This window comes from Electrophorus electricus, chromosome 2 (genome assembly GCF_041902795.1).
Source record: "Electrophorus electricus isolate QZ-2024a chromosome 2, ASM4190279v1, whole genome shotgun sequence".
Taxonomy (NCBI): Eukaryota; Metazoa; Chordata; class Actinopteri; order Gymnotiformes; family Gymnotidae; genus Electrophorus; species Electrophorus electricus.
The window spans coordinates 43,659,925-43,671,303 of NC_137498.1; the positions used below are offsets into that span (position 1 = coordinate 43,659,925).

At 41.2% G+C, this 11,379-nt stretch overlaps 1 protein-coding gene across 10 annotated transcripts in view; it reads right to left on the reverse strand.

Annotated features, from left to right (window-relative positions):
* grb10a (growth factor receptor-bound protein 10a) overlaps nt 1–9,409 on the reverse strand; it is a 29,001-nt gene extending 19,592 nt beyond the window's left edge. For 4 of the 10 annotated variants that reach the window (XM_035529365.2, XM_035529361.2, XM_081705662.1 and 1 more), the window contains exons 1-2: nt 9,262–9,409; nt 1,506–1,598 (exon numbers count right to left, since the gene is read on the reverse strand). In XM_035529365.2, the coding sequence (XP_035385258.1) occupies nt 1,506–1,556 (51 nt within the window). In that variant the 5' untranslated portion in view covers nt 1,557–1,598; nt 9,262–9,409. Of the gene's footprint in view, nt 1–1,505; nt 1,599–2,250; nt 2,634–9,194 lie in introns of those variants that run through there. The other 6 variants (XM_081705644.1, XM_081705653.1, XM_081705656.1 and 3 more) reach the window with 6 other exon arrangements.
* Nucleotides 9,410–11,379: the final 1,970 nt, after the last annotated feature.

Sequence of the window (11,379 nt, forward strand, 5' to 3'; positions counted from 1 at the left end):
CATGCTTTCAATTTCCAGTTTTATAAGAAACCCAGGAACACGGAAGCTGGTTCCAGAGGTCTTGGCCCTCGTCTTTCCCTTCTGGCTTTCAGAATAAAAAAATAAATAAAATTAGCCAAAGGCAACGCGCAGCTCTGAGAAAGAGGATCTCAATTTCTAGTGCCTCAGCCAGGGGGATAAATCAATGCAGCAGCAAAAAATAACCAATTAAATCAACAAACAAAAAGACAATTTAAAATAAACAGCAACAAGTCAAGAACTGTTGCAACTTGTTCATTTGTTTAAAGCTGTTCTCTGCATGCTTCCAGAAAACAGTTCGAGCCCAGGAGAGGCCAGGGGTGAGCAGGAGACTAGCCAAGGGGGGGGGGGGAGGAATGTGAGGACTGTGCGTACACGCATGTGTGTGTGTTTCATTTGAAAACATTCCAGCTGCCAAGACCCAGCTGATTCCAGGGTGCGATGTGTGTGCATGTGGGGGCGGTTTCCTAGAAAGCGGGATTGCAAGGGCCGTATGCTCCTCACAAAGGGCTGATTGAAAGTGGAGCTGTTAAGGCCTTGACCTTTGAACTCTGGAGAGTACTCTTGAAACTAGGGCCTTTGTGGGCCTGCATGCTCCTACGTATATGCGTACTCTGACCACAGCTGTTACACAGTCGGCACGAAGAGACAAATTCATGAGCCAAGAACATTCATACTGACGAACCAAAGTGTTGAAATCCACTACTTGAGCATAGATATACACACTCTCGCATGCACCCATGTACACTGTCGTGGGCCCACATATGTGCATGTGCACTCAAGGCTTGGGCTGATTCTAGCTGTGTGCTTTCAGAACCCACAGCCCACCTCCCAATGGAGTTAAATAATCTTGCAGAAAGATGGCAGTCCTTAATCCCACACCCCCCCAAAACCACATCTCCGAAGACCCTGCCACATTCATGAGCTCCACCATGTGAGCCACCACTGTAATAGGGTGGAGAAAGTGTGAGGAGAGAGTGACAGGAGTGAGGTGGAAGGGTGGGGGAACAGGATGGAGCAAGAATAGTGAAAATGCGCACACACACACAGGTCAAGAGGAGTGCACACACGCATATACGCACACAAGCATGCATGCTGGTCAGGTGTCTATTTGTGTAAGAAATACTTCAACTACAGGGAAAAGCAGTGAAAAGTTTGCTAAAAATCTCAAGGAGAGCAGGGGAGAGCGGGGAAGATGTTGAGAGGGGTTGGCTGCAGACCCCAGTATGACTGCGGTCGCGGCCACTTTGCATGTCAGCTGTGCAGTGCCATGGCAAGACCATGACAAGGACAGGTATGCAGATCTGGACTGTGTGTGTGTGTGTACACACATTACACTATAACCAAGGCCTGAAGAAATGCATACGTTATTATATGGTGTTTTGTAAAAACAGCCTGGAGTCAACACCATGTCTTGGCTAACCGACCGTCCTGTGCTGAACAGCCAGTAGGGCCGGAGGCGGCGTTAAAGGGTGACTGGAGCACACCTGGTAGTTGGGGTGGTGGAGGAAGTAGTCTGGGCATTCGTCTACGGCCATGCTCCTCTGGGGTTTCCCTGGCCACCAGTGCTACACCTTCACCTGAGCAATACCATGGGCAGAGAGAGAGAGAGAAAATGAGAATATTAAAAGGTCAACGTGCAACTGTACAATACAGATTTAAACAAGATTAAACATGTTCTGAGACTCAGATTGGGTTTTTTTGTGATTTCTTCATGTGTCTAAACTAATGAGGAGCATAAGTATTTATAACGAAAATGGTACTCTAAATACAAAAATGCTTATAAAGATGATAAAATTCCCTTTTCATATATCTATCTAGCTATATTTATTTATTTATTTATTTATTTATTGGCAATTTCTGAAAATAGCAGCTGTAAAAGACAGATATTGAGAACCAATAGATACTGACAGATATTGAGTAATGTAAAGACTGAAAAAAAAGGGTACACAGTATAAAATAACTGAAAAAATCGTAAAGGACGTCAGAATCAGATGACATTATCCAGCAACAATAATTTAGTGAACATGCACTGTCGATCTCGAGGTACAAGTTCAGTACCCGGCTGTGCCACACCACCTCCACAACCTTGAGTCGCAGGATGGAAAATCCAGTCAATGCTGCCGCTAAGCAGAGCCACGCGTACTTATCATGAAAAATGCCGGAGAACTGTTCACTTGTTAAAAGATACGACTGCAGGCTTTCTGCAAATCTAGAGAGACAAGCTTTCACCTTAGACTGGTGGACACACCACGGGCGAGGATCTTCAATGACGCAAGCAGATCACAAGCAGAAGTTGGGAGAAGTGAAACTGGAATTAAATTCGGAATCAACAGAAAACAGATTGTGACGAGCTTAGGTAACAGACACGGCACACAGCATAATTAAAAAATGAAACACTGGATCAGCACGTAGACAGCTGGCAAAGATGTGGCGAGTGAAAGAACGATGGCTTAGAGAACAATGTTCGGAAGCGTTCTGAGGAACGGCACGTGAACATTAGTGACGGTGGGAGAGGGAGAGTGCGCGAGTCTAAACAATGCTGGTGTTCGGGTTTCAACCCTAGAACATTCTGATTCTACGTTTTAAGCCCCAGAGTTTTCGGGGGGGGGGGGGGGGGGGGGGGGCTTCAGCTGTGGCTTGGATGCCCAAACGCAGGACGGACGGACGGTCCGAATACAGCGAGCCCCAGTGAGGAACATGCCAAAGTTAAAAACTGCAAAGGGCCGGCCAGCTGACTGACTGACACAGACACACAAGTTCTACCAAGCCATTCTGACCACTGAGGAGGACTGACTACAAGGTGCCTTTTTAGTTATATTACTCACTTACCAGTATTTCACAGCAGTGCTTTGGACTGCGTAGTGAGGAAAAAAAAAAGAAAAACAAAAACGTACTGTTGAGGGAAGCCAAAGGGCCCCAAATGCCAAATACAACATTATGTGATCAGTGAGAAGCAAAGCTGAAGCACATTGAAGTAGGCAGTGATATCTAGTTAGTGAAAGAGGGAAGAACTCCAAGATTATCAGACACACCAGTTGGAACTATTTGGGACACACAGCTCCCCGAGGTGACTTAACTGACTCATTTTCGCATTTAAACCATCATTCCCCCATACCAGCTGTGTTAAATGTTTGAAATTCCATATGATGGTCTACTACAAAAACAGTAATTGTCAAATTTATAGTATTGTCAATTTAAAAACACACAAGCCAATGGTGAAAAATATTGTAACAATTGGACACAAACTATATGTTAATGCACAAACCTCGTCATGTATGTGAAGGACTGAGATCACATAAAAGTGTTATATTCCATTTACTTAACAAAAGTCAAACAGTTACTGATTGGCCAAACTCATTTTTCTTTCGCTTTTGTGGCTAAATTATGTCCAGTCAAGACATGAATTGGTCTAGCTAAACACCTGGGTTAAATCATTTAAATATCTAAAACAAAACCTTTGGTTTGCATGGGTTTAAAATAGGCAGTAAAGTACCTTCAGCAAAACTGGATGCTTTTCATAAATTAATTCATATTGTCAGATTAACATAAATTAGTCCCAAATGCCAAGTTGTATTTTTTTGGAAGTTGCTGGATAGAGATGAGAATCACTGGTGTAGGGATAAAAATTAATTAAAAATTAAGGACAAGATAACAGAACTGTGTTTTTTGGATAGTGAGGTAATCATCCAATCACATACCTCAACCAACTTGTGAAACTGCGACTCCATACCAACTCTACCTTTTATACATAAACCTTCTTGCTCTCTCACACACACACCCACCAGAAACCACCCACACAGGTGTATGCAGGGTCATTTGAACGTCTGGTCGGCAGAAGCGGTGGCCTAAAATTAGCCAAGCCATAGCATTCGTCATACACCGTCGTGTGCCTGGCAGGTGAGCAGTGCACAGTCTGTGGTCAACAGGGAGTCACTTTGAGAAACCCGGCAGTGATCTGAGGTGTGTGTAGAACAGCAGGCCCGTGAAGATTTACAGCCAGAATGCCTGGTACACAGGCCAGACATGTGGTACACGTGTGTAGAATGTCACGATCTCAAAGTGCACATGGAAGTCGTTTTATGGGAAGCGAGAACACTGAGCATTTGGCTCCACACAGCCAGCGGCCATACACTAGTTACGAAAAGCCATGTTGTCTCTGTGCCAGGCAAGTCCATAAGGGAATTAAACAGATACTCTGATGGCATCTCCATTAAAATGCCATAGTTATTCCTATTATTTGGGACTGTGCGAGCTAAGGTAATCTCAGTGCCTATAATGCTCAAAACAATTTGCCAGAGACATGTCCACTGAAATTCCACTGACAACCCAGTATTCTGTGTGCTACATTTTTAGGAAGTGTTCCATGGCCTCTAAAGATGAACTGCTAAACTCAGTCTTTCAGTTTTAAAAAGATATACTCAGGAACTCTACAGCAATCCTTTGCCCCAGTTCATCGTGCAGAGGTCAAGAGGACTCACTGTTGTGGAGAATTACTAAAAAGGAAAGTCAGCCATCAAGGTAAGAGTCTGGCACAAACATGTGAATGCTATGGGTGTCAATGGCGATTTAATTAAAGGCTGAAACTGCCTTACAGCTCAGGATATGAAGTGGCAAAAATGTGTTTCCTGCCACTTCCTTCACGTAGGTTAAAATGCTAAAAAGCGATTCTCAACAACGCAAAAACGTCTCTCCCGTTTCCCTTTATTAATTACCACATTCCACACAGACAAAACCTGTGCCAAGTGGTTCCAGGTTAGAGCTATTGTGAATGTCAAATAGTAATTCCAAAACTGAATTGCAAGAAAATGAAACGTAAAAGGGTTAAACATCAAATCTATTATTAGCCTCAATTATTGAATGGTTGCAGAATGACATCAGTTTTCTTTATAAGTGTTTTTAAGGAAAAACGAACTTGTAGCCATTTCAGGAATCTGCAGACAAAATACCAGTGCATGAGACTGGAGTGTTCAGGGAATGTCAGTGACCACAGTGTCAAAAATTCAGGGTCATCTTAAAGTCCTGGAGAGAGTGGTGGATCGAGTGTGTGTAAGAGAGAGAGAGAGAGAGAGAGAGAGAGAGAGAGAATTTGGGGGAGGAGAACATAATTCAGTGGCCTTAAAAAGGGTCACTAAGAGAGCAGCTGTCATATGCCAACCTGAATCCTGCAGAACAAGAACCAAAAACAGATCGCATCAGGCGCTATGACAAATGAGTCAACAATTAATGCCGATACTACAGCAACTGTGGAAACATTCGCGAAATGGTTTCTATGAGCCTTCATTTTCGATGACACCATTCATCCTCCAGGTGCTCATTACAGCAACGACCGCTCCTGGTCCTGACTTGATTTAAAACAGGCGTATAAAAATTTATACTCATACTCAAGTTTAACCCCGAGCATGAGATCTTATTCATCTGAAGAACAGCACCCATCGTGGAGTGCCTACCTTCATACATTTGTATCGTTTATTGAAGTGCTTCCAACATGTGTATGGAGAGCTTCAATATAACCAATACAAATAAAACTGTACAAACAATAAGTTTAAGCAGCTTCCATTTGAACAGAAGCACAAACTAACCATGTATATTGTCAGGTTTGTCTGCAAGCTGCTGAAATGAGATATAGGTCATATTTTGCAGTACACTAGTTCAATCCTTGTAAATTCTGCTGGTACTGTCCTTAAAGTATCCCAGAAGACTTCAGCTTGTATTAGAGAAATGGTGTAGGTTGTAATTCTAATGTTATATTATTATTAACCTTCTATCTATTAGAAGACGCGACTACTAAACTTGTTCCCATATCACAAGATTACATTCGCTCACATTTCATTAATAACCAAGTGCATTGTTTTTCCTGACCACTAGGGGCAGTACTGTGCCAAAGCCAAACTACCCATTTGGGTGATTCTGATCACCCGAGTTCTCTGCTTTTAAATCACCGGGCTGCTGTGCACGGACACAGCCTGCAAATATACGCAGCGTCTCAAATGCAACTTTCTATTTGATTTGCAGCTGCAGAAAACCGTCACTTTGTCTAATATTACTTAGCTAATGGACATATTGTAGATTTGTCTGCGGACTGAATATTGACCGTCAATGGATTGTATGTAGAGTCATGACATTTTTAGCTAAACAACTTGCCAAAACGACCTAGCTGCCATTTCCTAACGAATGACTAACTGTTAATTATGTTTTGCAATAAATGTAGAAGGTTTATATAGGCGCTTATGAACAGAAAACAAATGCTTGCAATACTAGATTTTTCCAGATGTCAGTCAAATGTTTATTTCTAAAGCACGTTTATTAAAACAAACCCCCCCCCCAAAATGACCATACGCTAAACTAACAGACGGCAAATTCATAAAACAGTAAAATTACTAAAACATGCAGCGGACTGGAGGGATCTTGAAGGGACACAGGGCGTCCACAGTTCCACCAAATAAGGCCGGAGCTGATCCCTGATGTATACAGTAATAACAAATCCTTACAGATACTTACAGGAGTCCAAACAAAGGCATGAAATACTTTTTTCAAAATAGGAAGATTTTAAAAAAGGTTTAACCTTGAATAAAGGTCTTAACTGAAGGTAACAGGGTTTCAGTATTGCATTATTTGCTCATCAAATCTAAGAAATCGTTATTGAATAAACTCCCAGATTTTTGTCTGTTGTTTAAATAAAAGATTGCCAACACCTTATATTCTAGGAGGAACTTGTGAAAGAAATTGGAGGGACAAGCAGTAATTTTCAGCTGAACTACCACTTCCTTTAAGAGTAAAAAGGTGGAAGGCTCAAATGGATGGAAGACCGTAGAGCAGGTCACTACTGTTGCTGGGTCACTGGAAAGACGCTTGACCCGAAACTTATTATTCCTATTTTTTTTTTAAAAATATTTTTTTTAAGTTTGCAAGTTTCCACAGGAGATAACATGCATCTGGGCTAATGACATTTTGTGGATTTAAAGTGGTGGCAATAGTATTAAAAAAAGAATTCGTGGTTTAAAACTATTTCAGCCTTTACTCTACTGTGGTATTGAACCGGCTCTCCCTGACCAACACACACGACACCTTTAATCTTTATTTCTCCACTTCCGTTCTTCTTTTGTGCAGTCATGCCTGGCAGCATGAGTTGTGGCAGTAAGCCACGGTTAAGTTCTGTGTTTTCACGGGAATAAACTTGAGGGACCATGTTATCTAAAATACTCTTAAATGATGTAGGCATGGCATCAGCATTAAGACCTTCTTTAGTAGTGTTAAAAGCAAACCTAAAACATTCTGCAGTAGTGTGATTAAGAAGACAAGAAAGGCAACCCCTCACGTCAGATGCAAAAACGTGAGAATATAATGGGACCATGATTTGAGAAAATGACACCACACAATTCCAAGGTATTTATAGGTAAACCTTAGGATGGAATCAAATGAAGGGTACGACCTCGTCTCTGAGTAGGAACACTTACAAACTGAAAGGTTGTGTGTCCACAAGGTTCAAAGTCCTAAAAAGTTAGAAAACTTGTTTATAAAATCCTTGTTGTACTTAAGAGGTTGATAAATTACCGCACACATGATAGGTTGAAAACAGACCAGTTGGAAAAGCAACAGCTCAAAACTGGAGCATTACCAAACATAAATGTTGCAAAATTTGAAACAAAATGTATTCAACTTTCCATAAGAGTTCCATTAAAATTTTAAATGTTTTAAATGTTGATCCTTGTTAAGGTCAGCAATTGAGACCACACAGCACTTTCATATTGTCTGAAAGCATGTTAGATCAGCTCACCAGCCTTGAAGGAAGCAGTTAAGCACTGATATATTCCCCTCATTGACTTGTGATTGGAAACCCTGTCAAATCAATAATATTTGGATTTTAAAAAGAGCATGCAGAGGCAAAATATAGAGGGGGGGGGGATATGAATGCATGTCTGTGCATGCCCATTAAAATCTTAACTATCACTTAGCCTTCCTGTTGTTTGAAAATATCTCCCAAACTTTAACTCACTCCTAACCATTTGCAGAAGCAATCTTCCAACTTCTCAGCGCTGAACTCTACTGACCTGGACTTTACTGAGAAAAGGGTTGCCATCATTATTTTGTGAGGCCTTGGGTGTGCTGAAGTAGAATTTTTATAATTCCACTGTCTAAACACTTAATGATAAATTGTTTGACTAAATCTAGTTGCAAATTAAAAGGAGGCACATTTCACAGTATACTTGGCAGTATATTGCCTATAGAAAATCACAGGGAAAACATGTCAGAAATACTCTTATTCAGTATTACAGGCCCATAATATTTTAACAAATGTTTGTGCACATTCGCAATACACTTCACGTAGAGGTGAGTGAGGAGGTTGGAGCTATTACACCGTCCTCACCATCCTGGAAAACGTGTTGATTTGTAAAGGCCTACAAGGGTATTGAATTTCACACCAATATCACTTTCCTGAACGCGGGTGCCTTGCTAGGGAGACCCCGTTGGCAAAAAGATCCGACACATCGCCGTTTCTGTTCCGTTAAGATTTATGAGGATTTATCTGGTGGTCCAATCTTTCACAAGTTTATAGGTGAGACAAGCGACTGCGGGAGAGGCTAATTGATACAAGCGACCTGTTTGGAAATGCGAGACCTCCAGAGTTGCGATTGAGAAACTCAGAAGCGCGACACTCTTTCTTTAGACTAAGAGAATCATGCAGTTAAAGGAACACAAACGCACGTTTTCCGTGGATTACGTCGCACCGGGTAGATGAATATTAAAAGCTACTGGTGACTAAACGTGCACCGAACATTTTAAATGTATGTGAATATAGCGGACCGTTTTCTACTGCCCAGCATCTCTGTAAAACAAGTTATTGAGAGTGGCCGCATCAACTCAAAATACACACATGCATCCTCATGCAAAGTCGTTTGTAAACACGGGAACGTAACGTAGTATTGTATTACATGTTCTACAACTCAGCTAAGTGAACTATTGCACTTGTTACTTAGCAACATTTATCATATTACATTTGATGAGCAAACGCACCGGATTACGTCCAAATGCTTATTTAGGTTTGCTTATACTTAAAATTCGCATCGACTTGAAATGCAAATAAATGCAGATGCAAATAAAAGACAGATAATTTTTCACATACGGAGTGGCGTACGTTAGTACCACACACTCAATCTATGAAACGAAATACCTACCCGTGACGCACGCAAGGCTGTGCGTTAATGTCGAATTTACACTTCTTTACCTTATTTAGAAACTCACTTATACGACAGCAGTCTTCAGGGAAAGAAAACCGCCTGCAAATCCTGGCTCGGCGTGCGCGTCTCAGAGGCCACGTGTAAAAACTAAACGCGAGGCTGCTGTTCTGTACGCCAGATAAAAGTCAGGCGGCGCGCGAAGACCCGCAGCTCAGCTGACTGCTCCAAACGCACGAGGGTGAAGAACTCTTCCATCCCGCCCACAGCTCCACTGCTGTACGCCTTCTTTAACCCTTAAGGTGACAGTGATTGATACTTGCTGACTAATTTACAGGGGTTATAATCTAAACCCCAATTCGAGCTGGATTAGTTACTCAGGTGCATGATTTAAGGGACAGAATGCTTCAAAATTTACTAATAAATGCTATGGCTGTTAATTCTATCCTGCAGACTTTGCTGTGTAGCAAGATATGAAGCTGTCATATGAAGACAGGCAGATTGAGACTTGATAGAGAGATTTAAAGTGTATGTCTTTTTTATTTATTTGGCCATGTTTAGTATTTAAAAAACAATGTTACAGTCAATCATAATGCTTCGGTTTTAAGACTAGAGGGGAACAATAGCTTTCAAGACTTTTGGATGTTCTCAGAATTAGATTTCCCACTTTGAAATCTCAAACCAAGGTAGGTTAACCACAGATGTACATTCACTTGTTTCCTAAAACCAGGCAACCATGTTATGTAAAACAAATTTCACTGGTTCCTCCTGACAAAATGTTTGAAGAGCCCAGATGTTCTGGCATACTTTGTTTGTCTTTTTTCCCCTTTGTGAACATCAGAGAATGCCTTATGTGAGGGACTTGAGATGTGACCGCAGCACAGAGCCTCCATCAAAACCTCCCCTGTAAACTCAAATTACACAAAATATTTGCACTCCTCCAACTTTCTGAAATGTGTAAACTAGTACACCATAGAAGCAACACTGTACCTCCCAGATCTATAACTCAGATTGATTTGCATCTCAGACAGTCTGAAGGCCACTATTTCCATGATTCAAGTAACGTTTTGCTAATTATTGTCTAATTATTGAGATAATTTGGGCTGTTGAGCATGTCAGTTCATAGACATAGACAGCTCATAGAGTTTTCAGTCTTGTTCAAGTACTTTTAAGAACTTGCAGTTTTGTGAGCACATACAGGAAACAAAACTGACTTGCTTCATATGTCTTCATATGTCTAATGATCAAAGGTAAGCAAGCATCACTGTAGGAGTCTTATCTCTCAGCAAAGAATAATCCATCTTTTCAAATTGGATAGCCCCAGCCTGGCATTGGTCGAACCCACAGGACATAATAATGCAGATATACTAGCTGTGCTCTGAATATAGTGTGCTTGGACACAAAGAGGTCACTTTCTTGTGTCTGGATGCCAAAACCTTCCAAAATCCCTTGCCCTGCAAGTTTATGGCTCTGAAACCTGTGGTGTGCGGTTTCCTCCAAGAAAGTCACCCAGAGTCCTCAGAGATCAAAGTGTTTTGATTTAGCTGTTTGACAAATCCACAGAACATGATATTTTCCTTATTAATAATTCAGAATTCATCTCATTTTTGATGGTAAGTGGAATAGGGAACGTTCGAACCCATATCCTTCTTGGCGGCAGAGGCACAAGGCTCACAGTAGCAGGCAGCTGCGGCCATGCCGCAATTTGATTTGGCTCGTGACTAGGGAGCGATACTACACCACCCTACTAGTGAACTGGCTAATTGCGGACTTTAAGAATAGAACAAGGAGAAATAAAGAACACTATCCCATTTTTGGACATGATCATGAGAAGAACAACTCACACTTCTTTCACACCCGCAAGTCATTTTGCTACACCATGAAAAATAAAGAAAAAAAAAAACTTCTTAGAAAAAAATATTTCTACAATAATAAAATAAGTAATTGAATTTTTACTCAAAAGGAAATCCCTCCAGGTACTTCAGTCTCCAAGACTAATTTCAGTGGCAGACATATTTTCAGTCTCAGGATTTCACAATGTTGAGATTTTTACATCAAGACTTTGTTGATGCTCTAGCCATTCCAGCCAGATTAATCATATTCACTTCAGGCTTAAAAAATGTCTGAGGATCTGTGATGAACACATCTTTTTTTCCTGCTTACTAGTTGTATTCTGTCAACATCC